Source organism: Mirounga leonina, unplaced genomic scaffold (assembly GCF_011800145.1).
Source record: "Mirounga leonina isolate KUSES-001 unplaced genomic scaffold, KU_Mleo_1.0 Mir_151, whole genome shotgun sequence".
Lineage (NCBI taxonomy): Eukaryota > Metazoa > Chordata > Mammalia > Carnivora > Phocidae > Mirounga > Mirounga leonina.
Genome location: NW_023270377.1, coordinates 14,637,378 through 14,658,360, shown reverse-complemented (window position 1 = coordinate 14,658,360; position 20,983 = coordinate 14,637,378). Strand labels below are relative to the sequence as shown.

Sequence of the window (20,983 nt, the reverse complement as noted above, 5' to 3'; positions counted from 1 at the left end):
CAGTAATGTCTGCTGGGTTTTTTTATACCCAAATTTATAAGTGAGTTCCCTCTCCCTCCCCCCGTATCTTTATGAGCCTCTTAAAAACATACAGGACTTGTGGCTATTCTGTAGTTCAGGCAGCCTGTGTTTATATGCCTATTTTGTGAGGAAGTGACATCGCTGATTAGGATTTTACCAAAGAATGGGCACACACAGTAAATCTAGTGCTATAAAATAGCAATTTAAATTTCAGGCCGTATTTCTCCATCTGAAAGGAGTAGTATTCATACCAGTGCCCACCCCCTCACCGTTTTTTTGGAGGCAAGAAATTAATAATTCATGGATTATGGTAAACTGCTTTTCTTGTGTCCGGGACTGTTTGCTAAGCTGTTTTGAAACAGCGACGAAGAACGTAATGAATGCTTGTGTTTTTCCAGGATATAGTTTCGTTAGTCCCGCGCCTGCGGCACATCATCACTGTGGACGGTAAGCCACCAACGTGGTCCGAGTTCCCCAAGGGCGTCATCGTGCACACGATGGCTGCAGTGCAGGCTCTGGGAGCCAAGGCCAGCAGAGGTACGGCGCACCTTCCCAGTTCCTTAGGGTCGTTCTGCAGTGACCGTGTTCTCCGCAGTGGTTCCAGACCCTGAAGTCAGATCAGGGACAAATCATGTTCTAGACCATCACTTTGGGAAGTAAGGTCACTCTATACTTTTCCTCTACTCTTTTAAAGTAGGGTTTAAGGGAGAATACACACATTAATTTATTGTTCTAAATAACAGGAGTAGTTATTCAAATACCTTTTACATTATACAGGCTTCCTGTTTCTGTTTTGTGGTAGTTCTCAGTGGCTCAAAGTTAGTTTTCTAAATAATGCCATTAAACTAGTCCTGTGTGGATTATCTATAAGTACAAACAGATAGCTGGAGTGGCTAAAGCTAGATCCCCTCTTTCACTCCCTGCCCCAACTCTGTTTTTTCCTGAGGGAACATCTTTTTATCCCCCACCTGAACACTTCGGCATGGTGATGCCAAAAACTCCTGCTCTCAAATAAGTGTCAGGAAATGTTCGAAAGTATACGGGTGTTGATGAATATCCCGAAAGCTGCTAGGGTGCTGGGACTGTATTTCCTTTGTAGTTGGAAACTCAGTGATTAACTAGATGTAAGCACTCAGCTCAGGAATGGGAATGGGGTTCTGCTGACATTAATGTTGGGCATACGGAATTTTAAGTGCTAGTGCGACATTCAGATGTGGATATTTAGTGGGGAGTGGCGTATACTCTGGAGTTAAGTTTGGAGTTAGAAGCTAGAAGTTTGATGTTATGTATAGCTGTGGAAGGAGGTGAGGTCACCCATGGAAAGCGGTGCTTCTAAAGAAGCAACTGAGGGTGGGTCAGAGGCAGGAGGAAGGCACGCAGTGTGTGCTTCACGGAGGCCGCGTGAAAGGGGCCTCTCCCGGAGGCAGGGGTCGGCAGCAAGAGCAGGTGCCCTGCAGGAGTCGGTGCCACAGGCATTGCAGGAGGCCCACCTCAGAGCAGTTTCTAGGAGGTGGTGGAGAATGGTGCCCTGGGATGGAGGAGTGAACGAAAGGCTAGGAAGTAAGGACTGGAATGAAGACCGTTGTCATGGAATTTATCTCCTCATGTAGGAAAGGAAGGGTTCACTCAGCAACATGTTTAAAATTGTTTCCCCCACATTTAAGAAGTCCACACTTAGGGGAGGGCCAGGATTAATTCAGGGGGTGCCATCCGTGACCCACTTCTCTTTGCTTTCCTGCCGTGTCCCCTCCAGGATGTGGGCTGTGGCCCTTAGGTTTGTGCAACTGGAGGACACTGTCTTTGAATCCAGGGTTCGGACTGTAGCCAGGTCACTTCACCACTGTGAGGCAGAGAACAGTTTTTAGCAAGTGTCTAGGTACCCTAGCCCAACCACCCTATTTCACAGTGGAATTTCTGGAATAGCCTTTTGTCTCCCTACTGCCTTGCTTCCCTAAGTTAGGCAGCCACGTAGCAGCCAAAGTGACCCTCTTCACTGGTGATTAACAAGCCCCTGTTCAAATTTCTGCTCCAGGTGCAATCCAAAGTCCTTAGCATGGCCTCCAAGGCCTTGCATGATACGGTCCTGGCTGCTGCGTCAGGGCCTTTGCTCCCGCTTATTTTTTACTTGAGACAATCTTCTCCCAGTGCCAGGGTTTCAGTGGCTCCCTTCTGCACTGTATATCCAGGTCTTTACTAAAATACCAACGTGCCAGAAAAGCATTTCTTGACTTTTCCATCTAAATACCTTCTACTATCATCTCACCTTGTCTTTCTTTTTCTTTTTTTTCTTTTTTTTAAGATTTTATTTATTTATTCATGAGAGACAGAGAGAGAGAGAGGCAGAGGGAGAAGCAGGCTCCCAAGGAGCAGGAAGCCCGATGCGGGACTCGATCCCAGGACCCTGAGATCATGACCTGAGCCGAAGGCAGACGCTTAACCATCTGAGCCACCCAGGCGCCCTCACCTTGTCTTTATTTTTCTTCATAGCTCGTATTACATTATAGATTCATGGCTTGTTGATCTCAGTAGAACATGTGTCCTGTATGTGCGGGGACGTGATCTGTTTTGTTGACCTCTGAGTGAATACAATTCACCGTCGTTGAATTGAGTTATCAAACATGATGATGAAAAAAAAGGGTGATATGACTACATTTCTCAGAAATGGTGTGTGTGTGTGTGTTTTTTTTTTTTCTCCAATGCAGAAAACAAACCTCTTAGCAAACCAGGGCCCTTAGATATTGCAGTAATCATGTATACAAGTGGATCCACAGGACTTCCGAAGGGAGTCATGATCTCCCACAGTAACATTATTGCTGGTATAACTGGGATGGCGGAACGGATTCCAGGACTGGGGTATGTCACATGGTCAATGCATATGAAGTAGTCCCTTGTTGATGCTGGTTGTTACGTTAACGTTGTTTGTGCCATTTAGTGGTATGTGGCTAAATTAGTCTTTCAGAGTCTGTTTACAGTAGGCAGTTCTTTCAAAAAAATAAGAGGAACTTTAAAATTAAATAGTTTTAGTTGTAAGGTTTAAAATACAGTTTCATATATATCATTGTTAATATTTACCTTTTACTTGAAAAGTGTAAATTTTATCTGACTTAAATCCCTTAATTTAATCAGTTGATAGTATTGCTGCTATAGTCCTTTTTATACCTAAACATGTTAAAATTCAGGTGAACAAATAGCTTCATCTGTTCCAATATTTATTGAGCTTTATTCAGTCTCTGATTTTTCTTTTTAAGACCAATTCCAGCAGCCACAGGGCCAGGGTGGGCATACTGCGGGGAAGAGACTGACCGGCGGGGGAAGCCAGATGGGACCAGGAGGGTGGTAGAGGAGTCAGTACTTGATGACTGATGAGGGGCCGTGGTAGTGCTTGGGTATTTTTGATGCCCTTATGCACAGAAATTACACTCACACACAGGTTACTATGGAACTGAATTTAGGGATGGAGAGAGAGATTTCTCTTATGAATGAATGGATAACTTTTCAGAAAAAATTAAGAGCAGTAGTTTCCTGGGTTAGTCTTTGCCCTTCATATTTTTTTGGGGTGGGGGCAGTTCTTGAAGTACATACACACACATACGTACACATTTTCTTACGTACAGTATAATTTATTATTTCTAAGTAACTTTCAAAACAGGAATCTTTTTTGTAAAATTCCTGGCCAGCAGTTGTGGATTCAGTTGGAACTTTCTGTTTGGGAGCCCACGAGCTTTAAAGACCATTCCTCTTTGGATGATTTCTGCTGTCCTACAGAAGACCCCTTCTTGTTTTGGCCCCTCAGCCCCCGTTTCTTCTTAGCACATTGTTCCTGTAGCACTCTTAATCTGTGAGTGCCTTCATGTAGCACTGGAGACAGCCTCTGGGCTTTAGGTTGAGCTGTAGCCTTCTTACTACCCCCCCCCCCCCATGCGTGCACACAGGCATGCGTGTGCACTCTCTCTGTGTCTGTCTCCCTTTCTCCCCATGTGGGCGGGCTCGCTTTGCAGTCTCTTCCAGCAGAGATGACACCTGACAGATGCTTTTATATCCTTTTCTTTTAGAGAGGAAGATGTTTACATTGGCTATCTGCCTCTGGCCCATGTTTTAGAATTAAGTGCTGAGCTTGTTTGTCTTTCTCACGGATGCCGCATTGGCTACTCTTCACCACAGACTTTAGCAGATCAGGTAAGTTAGATGTCTTGTGACTTCAGATACTAAAAAATTGTAATTTTTTAACACATTTTTCTGTATCAGCATGACAATGTAAGGTGGCAGTTAATCATTTAAAAATAATTACTTTTAAGTTTTTAAGTTTTTACAATAAGTAAATTAAAATGATGAATTTATAATACACTTTTTGGTCTAAGAATTTCACCGGATTTCTAAAATAAGGATCAGTTTATACAGATCACCTTTTCTCTCTCTAGTCTTCAAAAATAAAAAAAGGAAGCAAAGGGGATACAACCATGTTGAAACCAACATTGATGGCAGCTGTTCCGGTAAGAATCGACCGTTAGTTAATGTTGCGTACTAGAGAAGGGTCACCGGCCACAGAGCCTGAACGCTAGTGGAAGAGTTAACTGTTGGCAGGGTAGTTTATGTACGATTTGTTCCTTACTGGTTATATTGCCTTATGCTCTGCGGGACTGATTCAGTCTTCCTTTTTTTAACTTTTTTATTTATTCATTTTTTAAATTTACTAAATACTCAGTTTCAGTTTCCCTGTGATAGTATCACATCCTTTCCCTAAAGTCGCTTCTTATTCAGATCCTTTTCATGGTATGTTTGCTATTAGTAGAAACCTGAAGCCCAGCAGGAGATGGGGGGAAGGTTTGATAGCACTTCCTTCTCCTCTGAGCAAATTGCATAATTAATTACCTCCTGAGTCCCCAGGAACAGTCTGGCCTAGTCGCCAAAAAAAGTGACAGAAAAGTGGTGCACCTTTGAATTACCTGAGAAACACTCTGTATCTTAATGTACCAGGCATGGGCAGGGGCCTGGGAATTGAGTGGAAATGGCAGAGTAACGATTTTCTGTCTCCTTAGTGTGAGTTTTATGTGGCTTCTGATGTTGTTTGAAAGTGTTGGGAATCATTACCAGATCCCTGAGTAACCCCATCCAAGCAAAGTTACATAGTTACTTTGTAGTTTCTGTAGGTGCATAGTTTCTGTAGTGTAATATTTTACTTTTTAGTTCATGTAATCTTCAGTTCATGTAAAATGAAATACAATTTAAACTTGTAAAGGGAAAACCATTTCAAGTCATTGAAGTATATATACTTCATAGTAATGGTCCTAGCAAGCTAAATGTAGTGCAGAGAAGGAAAATTTCCTGAGTGCAGCATTAAAAGACAACCAACCAACCAAAATAACCCTTCAGTCCTTTTGTGAGCAAAGAATGTGACTCTCTGTATTTTTATAAGATAAGGTTATGAGAATTTTAAAAACCATTTCATACAGTTGTTATTTATGTAGTGAGCTTAGTTTTTCCAAAATAAATAAGACAAGCAAGCCATGTAAAGAATCAATACTGATTCTGTTACTGCCCTAAGGCTTTTATTTTTTTCTTTCTTTCTCCCCCCACTCATGAGCATCTAGGTATATTTGTGTTACGAAAAATTATTTTTACAGAAACCTCATTTTTAAACTAGCTGTGGCTCTATTTTAAAAGTTTATTCCTGATAGACTATATCTTCTAAAATGCCTCAACACTGATAGAAATATTTATCTGGTGTTCAGGTATAATATGGAAGGCAGCTGATAGCATTATTGACGGTATTAACTCATTTTTATATATCTAGGAAATCATGGATCGAATCTACAAAAACGTTATGAATAAAGTGAACGAAATGAGTAGTTTCCAACGCAATCTGTTTATTCTGGCCTATAATTACAAAATGGAACAGCTTTCCAAAGGCCGTGGCACTCCACTGTGTGACAGGTCAGATGACTCCCCCCTCTTCTTTGGTGACTTAGTCATTTTGTTCATATCACTAGCCCAGGTAATTGAGATAGTTACAAGAAATGAATTGGTTTTAAAAAGTCAAAGGGACTCTAAAAATCCACCTTGCATAAGAGTATGAGCAATTAAAAAAGATTGCAGTGTTATTTGAAAAAACATTTCACTTACAGTTTTACTGTATTTAATAGTTTGCTTTCATTTTCTGTGGACACGTATGTGATTTTAGTTATTTTTAGAAATAATTTTTCTTTGCTTTTAAATTTATTTCAATATGAATATAAAATGGCAACTAAATATGAGTGTTTAAAGTGTTAAATGATAGGTTTTAACCACAGACCTGATACTTTTGTTTTTGTAGTGCTGGGTAAGTAGATTTAATTATAATTTAGAAATTAGAAAACAATGTATGGCATTTAATTTGTTTTATGGGAATATTAATAGAGTTTCCAGATGCTCCACATTATTTGAAACTATATTTTTTCTGCCTTATTTTAAAAAGAGATTGTACAAATATGTACACATTTCTTTTTTTAAAAAACACTTTGAGAGAGAGAGAGTGTGTGTGTGCATGCAGGGGTAGGGGTAGAGTGGGAGGGAGAATGAGAATCTTAAGCAGACTCCACATTGAGCATGGACCCCGACGCAGGGCCGATTCCACGACCCCATGACTCTGAGATCATGACCTGAGCCAAAACCAAGATTCAGACGCTTAACTGACTGAGCCACCCAGGTGCCCCAAGTATGTGCATATTTCTAATGAAGTAAACAAAAGCAAAAAAAAAAAAAAAATTTGCTTTTAATGCTAAATTTTATAAAGATACAATGGGATTATTCAGTATTAATATGTGTATTACATAATATAAAACTAATTGCTCTGTGGCCATAAACATGGGTTTGCCATTACTGTACAAAATTTTAAACCTGACCGTTTTGATTTCAGATATTAACTTGAAAAGTTCTTAAGAGAAAATCATACGTTCTTGACTTGGTCGAACTATAAAAAATTAAGATTTAAATAGTAAGTGAGAGAATCTCTTGACCTGGTTGTGTGGCTTTGGGCGAGCGTGACTCTCAAAATCTCACATATCAGAATTGGGAGATTAGTCTGAATGATCTGGAAAATCCCATTCAGCTTCAAATCCTCTGATTCTCTCTCTCTCTCTCTTTTTTAGGTTTATTTTCCGAAAAGTTCGAGGCTTGCTCGGTGGAAGTATCCGGCTTCTGTTGTGTGGAGGCGCTCCGCTTTCTGCAACCACACAGCGATTCATGAACATCTGCTTCTGCTGCCCCGTCGGTCAGGGATACGGACTGACTGAATCTTGTGGTGCAGGAACAATTACAGAAGGTTGGTGCTCTCCACAGGGTGGTGTGTCCAACAGAGCCTGGGGTGTGACTCCCTGTATTCTTTGGTCATGGGTTGTTTTCTGCAGTACGAAGGATAAAAGTGGTTAAGGTATTTGTGTAGCAGAATAATGGTAAATTCTAAGTACTATGATTATTGATAAAGTTTTTAAGTATTGGGTACATCTAATAGCCAATTAAAGGAGTCTTTCATGTTAGATTATGATACATCATATTAAAAGCTACTTAGCGTCTGGAAAAGAAGTTTTAGTAACAAGCATTGGCTGTATTACATACATTTATTTTCTTTTATCAGTTATTAAATGTCTTTTTGTGAAAAACATTAACGTGTTTTGTACAGTTGTTTAGGTATGTGTATTAAAGCTCAAACTCGGAAGTGGTTTATGGGGGTGGTCTGTGTAATGAGAGAGAAACCAGATTCAGTTTTATAGAATGTAACTTCTAGTGTTTATCATGGTGACATGATTGAGGAGGTGATCCACTACCCAAGTGGTTCCTGGATGAATCCCAAAGTGCCTCATGTGTCCCTTTTATGGAGGAAAGTTATTTTGCTTCTCAGTACTAGGAGAAGCTACTTTGTATTTTCTAGATACTGACAGGTACTAAACCTCTTAACTGATCATTTTCCCCTCTTTACCTTCAGTGTTGCTGTGTACCATTCTTATGTCAGGTTTAACTTACATTTCTTCTGTATTTTCCTGTTTCCAGTTTTCTGTATTTTGGAAGCTACTTCTAAGTCTTGTTTTGCAGGAAATAAAAAAGCAATCTTCAATATGTGCATCTATGTTTCCTTTCTTCTGATGATCCTTATAGCTTCTGTTTTTAAGATTTGCATTGAATGTGATTCATCAGTTACAGCTCATGTTGTAAACAAAACATTCTGTGAATTTTAAATATCAGCCTTTTCTGATACTTGAATGATCTTTGAAGAGGAAACATAATGCAGTAGTAATTCACAATAGTGGTGTGTGTTTTTCCCAGATCCTCGAAAGTTAATCTCCAGCCTGGTCTTCTGAACTCCTGTGTATGAGTTTAAATAGGGTGATAGCACCAGCTGATGTCGGGGAGGCTTTAGAGGTCTCACTTTGTAATAGTGATAGATGGGAGAAGATTGGAGAGGCTCTTTGTACTGCAGAGCCGTCCGGTCTAATAAGAAAGCGGAATGGGGGGAAGCCATTGTGATCCATCATCCTTTAAGATAGGGGCTCCAGGGGCGCCTGGGTGGCTCAGTTGGTTGGGCGACTGCCTTCGGCTCAGGTCATGATCCTGGAGTCCCTGGATCGAGTCCCGCATCGGGCTCCCTGCTCGGCGGGGAGTCTGCTTCTCCCTCTGACCCTCCTCCCTCTCGTGTGCTCTCTCTCTCTCATTCTCTCTGTCTCAAATAAATAAATAAAATCTTTAAAAAAAAAAAAATAAAATAAAATAAAAAGGATAGGGGCTCCAGACACATGAGCCAGGCAGCTACTTCAGTGAGTGAAGTGAGCCTTGAGGTACGAAGATCCGCGGTGGGTGTAAGGCAGGAATCGGGGGGAGCTGGAGCAGGCACGCCCCATCTAATGGGGCCTACACTTGTTGCTGTGCTGGAAATGCCAGCCCTGTTGGTCCTGGAGATGCCACACTTCTGGGGAAATTGTCTTGATTTTTAAGTGTCAATAACCAATTCAGAATCAAAAACCAGAACTCTGTGTGGGCCACACAGCTTGTGGTTCACCAGTTTGTGACTCCAGCTTTTAAAGATTCTCTGGGGATGTCAAAGCTTTGGGATAAATCATCATTTTTGGTAATTTAGAAAAATCAAGCTGTTTATTCACCACTGTAATCAAATACTTTTTTTCATTTGCATCTTAGTATGGGACTACAATACTGGCAGAGTGGGAGCACCATTAGTTTGCTGTGAAATCAAATTAAAGAACTGGGAGGAAGGTAATAACCTATTTTAACCACAGACCATTAATTTGTATAATATTAAACCTTAAAATTAGAATTGTGCTTCATTTTCTTACTTTAGAATATAAAATCACCCACAAGTGCTTTTTTTGTCTAATAGAACTATTTTATCTAGAGCTATACGAATGCATTTATTTTGCTTATTTCAAGAATGATTCTGAAGAATTAAAATTGTTTTTATTTTGCTTATTTTATTACATGAATGCAAGTAAGAATTACGGCAAAAACTTGAGAAATCTAAATGAATGATGTCAGTAAATTAGGAATGATCATAAGTTTATTTTGTAGCAGCAAAATCATAAAACATAATATATGAAACTGAGGATTTTTCTTTTTTTCTTTCTTTTCCCTGATGGCTTCAATCTAGAATCATCAGAAGGAAATTTTTACTATAATTTCATACAAATCTGTTGTGCCATTTAAATACTAATCACTTTCTAAAAATTTTATTTGATTCTTTCTGCGTATACATTATCAGTGATTGGTTGGCTAAATTCTTCTTTTATACAGAGTAAAGATTCTGAGGGTTCGCTGCCATTTTTCATTTACCTTTTAGCATAATTAGTGAAAATGTTTCACAAATTTAAACTTGGAGTCATTCTGAACTTATCTGCCAGTCATAAATCTTGTAAACATTGTGTAATTTGATTTTGGAGATATGTTTTATTGAATTACGTGATTTAATACTTTTATCAGATATATAGGAATCTCTACAGATTCCTTAAAGGAGTTTACCTATGTAGTACACATGATTATTTTATACCACAGATGTTGGATTTTTAAGTGTAATTTTTGCTTGGAGTAGTAGTTTAAAAGCATCAGTGCTTATGGGTAAGCAACTGATATTTTGCACCTAGTTTTACATTAATGAGTTTTTGTTCATTCATACTGTCTGCCTCATTTCCTTTGGGAAACTAATTGGATTAAATTCAGATGTCCCTATTTAGAAACTAATAGTTTCACATTTTCACACAACTGTATATAGGGATAAAAATTTTGAATTAACTGTTAATTATTTTGTGTTTATTAGGTGGATACTTTAATACCGATAAACCACACCCGAGGGGTGAAGTTCTTATTGGTGGCCAAAATGTGACAATAGGATACTACAAAAATGAAGCAAAAACGACAGCTGATTTCTTTGAAGATGAAAATGGACAGAGGTGGCTCTGTACTGGAGATATTGGGGAGTTTGACCCCGATGGTTGTTTAAAGATTATCGGTGAGCCAACTAATACATATACATATGTTTTCTGACAGTGGATGTTTCTGAAATAGTTTTACAAAAGAGATAACTGTATATTTAGGGAAACTGTTTAATAATATAAGAATGTATCTCTCTGCAGTGTTGATAGGGTCTGTTGTATCATCCCTGGAATATAAAATTTTATAATAAACTGTGAAGAAGTTTTAAGGCCTGACATTTTAGGAGATCTCAAAATCTGTTCAACAGGAGTGGTATTTTTAATTATTAGATAACCCTGAAAGAATCCAGTTCTCAGTAGGGAATATTTATTTTTGTGTGCTCTTTGCTATCTAGAGGTTATTGGACAGGCTCTCTCCTGTTGGAACCATGTCCTGGCCTTGCCTGTGAGAATAAGGAAGCCTGGCAGTTGGAGTACTAGGACCCAGGGGGGCAAAAAATAGCTCCCTGCCTTCCTTCTTACATTTTTTTTCTCGGTTAATAGAATTTCTGTCCTAGTCATGCTACCTAGAAACCTGGGGGAGATGAGATTGTTTAGTGCACTCCCCATGTCTTACCCATTTTCTACTGATTTATCATGTGAAACATGCCTCAAGATACTCTCTTCTTTCTCTCTGCCCCACCATGACCATAGGTCAGGCCTGCACCTTCCGTCACCCTATTGCAAGAAATTCCTCCCTGGGATATACTTGTCCCCCCTTAAACACACACACTCAAAGGCCATGTGAGTCCTCAGCACTGATCTCACTGGGCCCCTTTGCTGCTAGAAAACTCCAGTGGCAGCTAAGGGCTTGGTTCCTTGCGCCTCTGTCCTGTAGCCCAGCCCCACCTCTCCGCCTCCGGCCGTTCCCTCCCGCACCATGCTGCGGTGATTCAGGCGGACCGGTCTGTCGTTTTCCACGGCTGCTGCACTTGGTCAGCGCCCGTCTTCCCTCAAGACTCAGCCCAGGCCTCACTTACAGGAATTCTTTCCAGATCAGCAGGTTGGGCAGGCTTGACCTTTACCCTTACTGTTCTGTATGGAGGGGATGTGCTTCTCTCCAGATAGAATGTGAGCTTTCACGTGTCCCTGAGAACTCCTCAGCTTCCTGGTGTTAATGGGTTGCAGGAACACACTTGTTCAGCGGAACATGACCGAAGCCCTGATGGTGGGGGCTCTTGACCAGAAGCTGATTTTCTTTTTTTGAAAGAATTTATTTAATGGTACAAAAATTAGGGCCTAATATACTGTGTACTTTTAGTTTTGGTGTAACTATTAATAATAGACTTAACTGATAGCAAATTACTTAGGGAATGGGCAATATTCATGTGTATTCAAGGTATTTCTATGCTCCCATGTGGCCCCTCCCGGCCTTTGTTCTGCACAGATCGTAAGAAGGACCTTGTGAAACTGCAGGCGGGAGAATATGTTTCTCTTGGGAAAGTAGAGGCAGCTCTGAAGAACCTCTCCCTTATAGATAACATTTGCGCATATGCAAACAGGTAAGAAAGTAGAATTCTGTTACTTTTACTTCAAACATTTTGTGTGGTTTTGGCATTTCCTTCCTAGATGAATCTTCTTTGTAAAACTATACTAAGAACTCTTCTTCCTTCTTATCCGTTGTCTCTGGGAGAGTCCTCTTCTCAGGAAAAACCAGTAACTGATTCTGTCCTTGTGATGCCTCCCCTCCTCGTCCTCCTCTGTGTCCCTGTTTTCTGCTTTACATCTCACTGCGGTGTCCTGTGTGGTAGGGAGGGGAAGAAAGTCAAGTCCTCCCTCCTGCTGCCTCGGTACCCCCAGTGACCCACCCCGCTGCACAGGGAAGCATCCCAGAACCAGTCCAGAGCAAAGGGGAGTAAAGAAGGAAGTTGAGGATGGGAGTCATCAAGCTGAACCCTGCTCAGCACTTAGCTACCCCGCTCTAGACTCGAACCTACTTCAGACCCTGGCCAGGGCTGGGAGCTCTGCCTTAAGCTATGTTAAGCTGTGGCTGAACTCCTAGTATCTCTAGTCCATAATGATATAGAGGCAGCTGGGAAAGGAGGGAAGGAGAGTTTAAAGTTAAAAATCCCAGAAATGTAGTCCTGGGAAATGTGTTGGAAATTTAGATCGGCACTCTGATGACATTTTCCCCTAAGAGTTTTATATGTATTAATTATTCTCCAGTGTTAACGATCAGATACTTGGTGGCCAGCCTAGGAACCTTACTGCAGCAGTTGACATAAAATAGTTATTGTGAAATTTAAAATCTGGTATCAGAAGAACCAATTTAGAAACAGACTTTAAAGATTTACTACATTGAACCATAACTCATTCAGCCCTTTAATTAGCTATGAGATATTTTCTTTAGTGCTGCTACAATTCTGGCTTTTACTTGTGTGATATTAACCAGACTGCCCTTCTCTTCCTGATGCTGTTGGCTATTTCTTACTGCCATTGGCAGGCGTACCTAAAGCTCTTTCATTCGCAGTTCTCGTGATAACAAAAGAAGAAAATAAATGCAACCACATTACTTTGATTTGCTGCCAATTTTCTTTAGATACAATTTCTTTTTTTTTAAATTTTCAAATATATTTTTAAAAGGTTTTATTTATTCATTCGAGAGCAACAGAGTGCATGAGCAAGGGCAGGGGGAGCAGAGGGAGAGCGAGAATCCCAGGGAGACTCAGCACTGAGTGTGGAGCCTGACACGGGGTTCGATCTCACAACGCTGAGATCATCACCTGAGCGGAAATCAAGAGTCAGATGCTTCACCGACTGAGCCACCCAGATACAATTTCTATTTACATGAATTTTTATTTTTGTCTTAACCTGTTAATGTGAATTACTGATTTTTTTCCGAAGTTGAATTTTCTGATACTTGTAATTTTCTTTTAAAAAATGTATACATGGAAGTATTTGTAACAGTTAACACCTAGTTGAAATTTGCCATTAAATATCAGATGAAGGTTTATTTAGCAGTGGACTCTGTTGAGCGTTGAACATACTATGAATCATACGGTAGAAGTGGCTGTTCCGTGAGGTAAGTGCTCTGTACCAGATGCGCGTCACGGATGTTCTTTCAAGTGGTCATGAATTGACGGCGTCAGCGTATCGCCGACACCCACTCCCACGCTGTGCCATTTAGACCCTTAGCCCGCTTGTCCTTTATGTATTTCAGTTATCATTCTTACGTCATTGGGTTTGTTGTGCCAAATCAAAAGGAACTAACAGAACTCGCTCGAAAGAAAGGACTTCATGGGACTTGGGAGGAGCTGTGTAACAGCTGTGAAATGGAAAACGAGGTCCTCAAAGTGCTCTCTGAAGCTGCTATTTCAGGTGAGTGGCTGTGAAGCAGACTGAGGACCGAGGCTCACGTTTACTTGCTCTGCTGTCACAAGGCTTAGGGGACATCATTTCCTGCTCGGAAACCAACTGTGTCTCCTGCCGTTGGATAGAAGAACACGCTTCTCAGGCCCGCATCCAGGCTCCTCCCCAGGACTCGCCCGTCACGGGCTCCCGTGGCGGCGGGCACCGGTCAGAATGTCCTTGTCCCTGCAGCTTCTGTCTTCCGGGTCGCCCTTTCTCTCTTTACTCAGCTGGGTCCTGGCCACCCCGGCCCACCCGGAACTGTCCAAGACTCTTCTCTGCATTTTCTACACCGGATATGTCCTATCCACCTTTTTGCGTGTGTGTTGGGGGGGCTGCAGTGGGTTGCTCTGCTTTTGGTTGCACTCACGTGCAAGGGTTTGTGTGGACGTACTCATTTCTCCCGGGTAGGTACTTCAGAGTGGAACTGCTAGGCCTGTGTCAACTTTATGTTAAATCTTTTGAGACAAAAGTACCAGATTATTTTCCAGAATATTTTTCCCCAAATTTTCCAAACTATTTTCTAAAATGGTAGCATCATTTTATCATCCCCACCAGTGTTGGTTTCCAGTTTCCCCACGTCCTCGAAATACTTGTTACTGTTCATCCTTTGGATTCTACTCATCCTAATGGGTATGAAGTAGAGTATCTCGTTTTGATTTACATTTTTCTGGTGGCTAATGATGCTTGGCATCCTTTCTTGTATTTATTAGCCATTGTATGTCTTCTCTAGAGAAATGTCTATTCAGATCCTTTGCCCATTTTTTAATTTTTATTTATTTATTTTTTAAAAGATTTATTTGACAGAGACAGAGCGAGAGAGGGAACACAAGCAGGGGGAGTGGGAGAGGGAGAAGCAGGCTTCCCGCCGAGCAGAGAGCCCGATGTGGGGCTCGATCCCATGACCTGAGCCGAAGGCAGATGCTTAATGACTGAGCCACCCAGGTGCCCCTTTGCCCATTTTTTAAATGGGGTTGCCTTTTTATTAATGAATTGTGCAAGTTCTTTATATATTCTAGACACAAGGCTCTTACCAGATAGGCAATTTGTAAATATTTTCTCCCATTCTGTGGGCTGTGTTTTTACTTTTTTGATGGTATCCTTTGAATTACAAAAGGTAGGTTTTTTTTTTTCTTTTGTTGCTTGTGCTTTTGGTATCCTATCTGAGAAACCATTCCTAATCTATCACAAAGATACACCCTATTTTTTATTCTAAGAATTTTACAGTTTCAGCTGTTATATTTAAAAGCTCCTTGGTCCATTTGAGTTCATTTTCATATGATGTGAAGAAGGGATCCAACTTCATTCTTAGGCAAAATCTGTATTAGGTTTACACCTGAGAAACAGAATTAGTAGTATATAGAGAGACTCAGTGTGAAGAATTGGTTTATGTGATTTTGGGGGCTGCCTTAGGCAAAGCTGGAAATCGGGAGGGCAGCCTGCTGGCAGCAGCCGACCACAGGCAGAATTGCTTTTTGTTTGGGGGCACCTCAGCTCTGCTCCTACAGCCTTTCAGTTGGCCAAACCAGGCCCACTAAGATGATCTAGGCCAGTTTTCCTCACATAAAGTAAACTGGTTATAGACATAATCCTCTGTCTACAAAATATCCTCAGAGCAACACCTGCATTAGTGTTTGAGTACCTGGGAACTCCAGCCTAGCCCAGCTGATACACAAAACTGACTTCCCAGTCCATCATCGCTTGTCCGCTTGGCACCCATGTACATCTCCTGAGAACATAGTTGATTTTTAAGTAAGGACAGTAACAAAGGCTCCTGCCTAATGCAGTAAAGCTGCCTAGCACACAGCTGAAAATGCAGTGACCTTTTTTGCAGAAGAGGATGCAGAGCTCTTGAGCGATTTTGGCTCTTATTCTGTATGCAGTTAGCTTATTAATACCTATTATTATAGATAAGAGAATAAAAGGGAAGAAAAAAATACTTGCTCTAACATATAAACACAACAGAACAAAAAGGAACTATTCCATAAGTCCTGAGGTCCAGGCCTTGCTGCTTTTGCTCACAGTGGTTTTCCCTCTAGGGGAGCACTCCTGAAATAGCTTCAGTCTTTGGAGAGAAAACCTTGTTGTGGCTATGTTTATAAGTTAGAGTTAATATACCCCTTTTGCTCCCAAGGTACTGACACCTTCAGTTGAGTGAGCAAGTGTGCGTGTGCGTGTGCGTGTGTGTGTGATCATGGCTACATGGTTACCTGTTTGTCATTGTTAGATTTTATTCCACTTGAGAACAGAAACTATTCTTGTGTTTTTTAAAGAGTGTTTAAGAATGTTTAGTACAGCACATCACACACTAATTTTTTTCAATAAATATTTGTTGAATGAATGCTGGAAAAACCTCTCCCTTTTCTCCCTGTCTCCATCCCTCTCCCCGTCTCCAACCCTCTGCTATTGAGAATCTGCTGGTACCCAGCAGTGTATAGGAACACGATAGTGAGCCGACATTCTGTCCTCAAAGCTTATGCTGAATATTCTGGTTCAATGACAAGATTCTTTTTAAACTTTATTATTTTTTAGTTTCTAAAGTAATCTCCTTAAAATAAACTGAAAACAAATAGGTGTGTGGCATTTGCTTTTCCTTAATCGTGGATCTTAGCTCCTAGAGGTAAACAGCTTATAGTTTGGTGTATACTTGTCCTACACATCTAGATGCGTATAATTTATCTGGTATTTAAAAAAACCCTTTTTTTTTTTTAAAAGCCTAATAATATATATTGCAAATATCTTCACACACCGTACCATGTAGATCTTATTTTTTTTTTTTTCCCCCAAAGATTTTATTTATTTTTGACAGAGCACAAGCAGGGGAAGCAGCAGGCGGAGGGAGATAAGCAGGGAGCCTGAAGTGGGACTCGATCCCAGGACCCCGGGACCGTGACCTGAGCCGAAGGCAGACACTTAACCGTCTGAGCCACCCAGGCGCCCCATAGATCTTATTTTTAATGACTGAATTATATTCCATTTTATGCCTACATCATAACTGAATCTAACCCATTCTATTGATGGCCATGTAGATTTTTTAAAACCGTTTTTTTGCTATTACAATTCTCATACATATCTCTATATATTTTTACTTGTAGCATTTTTGAGGGATGGATTATTTAGAAGTGAGATTCATGGGATGTTTGTGCATTTTGATGGGTGCTCTAAGACTAGAAAAGTTTACTATTTGCTAAGAATTTTAATTGTACATTTTTCATGCCTCTGCATTTACATTTTTTTTCCTTCCCCTGTCTCAGCGAGTCTAGAAAAATTCGAAATTCCAGTAAAAATTCGTTTGAGCCCAGAACCGTGGACCCCTGAAACTGGTTTGGTGACAGATGCCTTCAAGCTGAAACGTAAAGAGCTTAAAACACATTACCAGGCGGACATTGAGCGAATGTATGGAAGAAAATAGTTCTTCTCTTTCAGCATCGTTTGCTACAGGGAGCTCAGATCAAATAGGAAAATACTTGAAGTGCATGTCTCCAACTGTGAGGCAAACCCCGTTCCTCATAGTAAACCTAAACTGTTACTTCTCATGACGTCGCCGTTTTTACTGACAGGATTAGTAAAACATTAAGACAGCAAACTGGTGTCTGTCTCTTCTTTCTCTCCCCCTTTCCAACTTACCTTACCACCTAGGACTGCACTTGTCAGCATGAGGACTTTCTGAATCATTTTGGGGAACAGTGATTTTAAAACCTCAAGTTTTTAAACATGATTTATATGTTCTGTATAATGTTCAGTTTGTAACTTTTTAAAGTTCGGATGTATAGAGGGATAAATAGGAAATATAAGAATTGGTTATTTGGGGGGCTTTTGTACTTACAGTATTTAAAAATGCAAGGGTATGGATGTGAAATTATGTAAATTCAAACGCTTATGAATCAAATCATTGTTGAACAAAAGATTTGTTGCTGTGTAATTATTGTCTTGTATGCATTTGAGAGAAATAAATATACCCGTACTTATGTTTTAAGAAATTGAGACCTTGTGAATATATGCCTGACAGCGTCTTCTATATATATTTATTTTTTATTAGGGAAAAAATGGAAGTTTGGTTGGTGCTGCATGAAACAAGATAGCACTAGAGGGTTATGTTCAATAGTAAACAAGAAAACACAGCAAATGTAGCACCAGTGGGTAGTCTCCAGTAGCTTACCCTCAGGGTATTCAGGGTCTTCTCGTTAGCTTTGAACTATGAAAATGTCCAAACTTTTTTTTAAAGTTGGAAGCAGTTCTAAAAGTTAGGGTGGGATTTAAGAAGCAAAGGATAGAAAGCTGTTCTTTATTAATGTTTATATTTACAGCACCTCAGTCATGGAAAGATATTCTATCCACTCCGATGCTTTTAGTCTAGATGTGTAATCTATCGCATTTCAAAATGAGGATTTTTTCTCTTGATAGTTTGCACTGGTTGTGTGTGTGTGTGTGTGTGTGTTGGCAACTTATTTAAAAAAGCACCTTATCCTTTCTAAACAGAACCTTTCTACGCTAGAATACAGAAACATGGAGAATGCTTCTGATACTGGCATTCTTACTAAGATAATGAGAATTTAACTTTATACTGAAGTAGTTAAGATTTAATTTGTAGGTTTTTATGTTACTGTGGAAGTTATTTATGATTCTAAACACACTGCTTGTATGGTACATAGTAAGTCTTTTCATACGTGTTGCTTGTCTTGTTATTTGAGCATTATCAAGAGTAATATTGCACTCCAATGAAGATGTGTTCAAATCAAGACTTTAAAAAAATCGTAGATACCATGTTTTCTTAATGTCCTGTCCGTTATTTTCTTGATTCTTAGTTGGTTTAGGCATCAAAAGGCAAAAACAAAGTTAAGAATGTAGATCTGTGCAGGATAGTGGGAGTGCTGAGACCCAGGGCCCTGTAGCTTTTGGTCATTTGTGCACAGACCATATTTGGAGATACCACAATATGGTGTTCGGTTTTGAGTATTTCTTGTATTTCTGTATATTTGCATTATGTTTTTAATGTGTTTCTCCTTGTCATAGTTTAAATTTTCATAAAGTTTGGGAAAACTGCCAAGAAGTAAAACAAAGAAAGTAAACCGCTTCTCTGTCAGGATGTTGTGATGTAAAGATTAAGTCAGGGTGGGTGGAGAATTTGTTTCTGATGCTTTCTCTTTAGAATAATCGTTTGCTTTCAAATGATTTTTGAGAAGTTATATTTAGAAAAAGAAGGTTTAGTGTTCAAAGGAGAGAGAACAATATAATGGTGACTTGAAACAGTGACAGTTTACCACTGATTGTGGATACAAGTTGTTTCTTTTCAGAAGCATCCAATAAGGCTGATGTAATTTGCGTCTAATTCCATTTTTCTCATTTTTTAGAATTCCTTTCAGTCTTAAAATCTTAGATGTCACGTGTCAGATGTCATGCAGAGTATGAAACTATTACATAAAGTATCATCCCCTTTCAAACAAATTACTCTCTGACCCAGGCCATCTTTAGTGACTTGAAAAATGGTATCTTTTCCTATTAATCTTTCAGAAGAAACAGTTGGTTTAACAACCAAAACCAAAACACCACCCAACAACGATGATTTTATTAAAATACTGGTTTAGCCAGAAGACGCTTGGGGAGGAAAACTTAGAAGAATGTCGGTCAGTTGCTAAATCTAATACATCTGAAAATAGACTATAGATCCTCAAAAGAATTCCTAAGAACTTGTTCTGTGGAAATAAGTTACATAAGACTTCTCGGCCTTTTCCCGTGACAGTAAGTCTAGAGCCTGACTGGCGGCTACCTCCGCTCTTCTCTCTGGCAGGCTTCCCCCCACCCTGGGCTGGGATTTTTTAGCTTCAACTTTATTTTACTAACAGCAGAACAAAACCTAAAGTGGTCTCTTCTTTATAAGTACTACTTTGTTTTTTAAGTAATGAATCTGATACCCATGGTGTTCTCTAAAGCTTGCAATTTCTCTAAAGCTTGCAATTTTTTCAGCAATATTTAAAGATTACCCTGGAATATTTTTTTTTGCTGCTAAAATACACAAGATTATTTACAGTTTTTAAAGCAATTATTCCCTGTGATACTTTAAAACTTGAAATCCTGATGTGTGAGTTCTTTATTTTGTAAGAGAATTACATGCATCTGTGATGTTTTAAAGGGGATCCACTTAAAACAGTGTACATACTGGACCACACTGAAATGTAATGCGTCTTTTCTCTACACTTAACAATTGGTTATTCACTGCGAGTTCATTTTTGATGTATTCTTGGTTATTGCTGTTTTCTGCCTGAAGTGTACATCATAAAGAAGCAACATAGCCACATGGTATGGACTATTTATTTGTAACTTGACATCGAATTTGAAGAATAAAGATGTAAAAAGTTTCTGATATTAAAACTCTACTATTTTGTTTTTTAAAAAAATCTCTATAAATAAAGTCAAACTTGAATTGACATTCCTGAAATACTTGTTTTGAAAAAGGAGTTCGGGGAATTTTCTTGGCCTAGCCAATCCACTTGAAGGGGAATTTTTTACTTTAAAAATTCTGTTCTTAATCTACTTTATTTCCGACAGCATTCTGTTCTCCCTTTCTCTAACCCTTCCTGATGCCTCCTTTCTATTTTGATTTTGACTACACAGATTCTCTGCTGTCAGCATTTAAAAATCAGTGCTGATTAAGATGGTTTTCTACGCTTAAAATGGTCACATAGCATGAATTAGAGAACATAAAATTCGTGGGAGTAATTCAAAGCAATGTGGCAGCCATAAATCTAGGTTTTATGCCTACATTTAATCCTTTAATTGTGGAAGAATTGTATCCTGCCATGATATCTCAGAAACAACCTATCCCTGCTTTCAAGACCACTTGATGTTTGTTTATGACAAAACCAGGTATATGTACTTTTGTACTAAGAACACTTTTATAAAAGCAGGTCACTGTATGGAATCCTGGCAACTGTAACAAAAGGCATCTAGCAGCTTCTTGTGTTGTGCATCAACTTAGATATAATTGTGCCTCATTTCTCTCTCACTAACCTTGCTCAGATTATTTTAAACTTTGGTAGCTTAATATTTCTACCACAGTAACACCTGTAATTTTAGGATGAGGCAGGTCTGTATTGTCATGGAAAGATAGAAAAACATGCTATGTTTTATATGTTATATATAGCCTGATTTAAGTAATGTGTTGTCATCAA

The 20,983-nt window shown here is 39.6% G+C and overlaps 1 protein-coding gene across 6 annotated transcripts in view; it reads left to right on the top strand.

Annotated features, from left to right (window-relative positions):
• Window positions 1-20,193, top strand: part of ACSL3 (acyl-CoA synthetase long chain family member 3) — a 73,163-nt gene extending 52,970 nt beyond the window's left edge. For all 6 annotated transcript variants that reach the window (XM_035007013.1, XM_035007010.1, XM_035007011.1 and 3 more), the window contains 11 exons: window positions 420-558; window positions 2,724-2,874; window positions 4,074-4,197; window positions 4,440-4,511; window positions 5,813-5,952; window positions 7,146-7,318; window positions 9,184-9,258; window positions 10,313-10,504; window positions 11,854-11,968; window positions 13,627-13,784; window positions 17,069-20,193. In XM_035007013.1, coding sequence (XP_034862904.1) covers window positions 420-558; window positions 2,724-2,874; window positions 4,074-4,197; window positions 4,440-4,511; window positions 5,813-5,952; window positions 7,146-7,318; window positions 9,184-9,258; window positions 10,313-10,504; window positions 11,854-11,968; window positions 13,627-13,784; window positions 17,069-17,226 — 1,497 coding nt within the window. In that variant the 3' untranslated portion in view covers window positions 17,227-20,193. The remainder of the gene's footprint in view (window positions 1-419; window positions 559-2,723; window positions 2,875-4,073; window positions 4,198-4,439; window positions 4,512-5,812; window positions 5,953-7,145; window positions 7,319-9,183; window positions 9,259-10,312; window positions 10,505-11,853; window positions 11,969-13,626; window positions 13,785-17,068) is intronic.
• The last annotated feature ends 790 nt before the right edge of the window (window positions 20,194-20,983 follow it).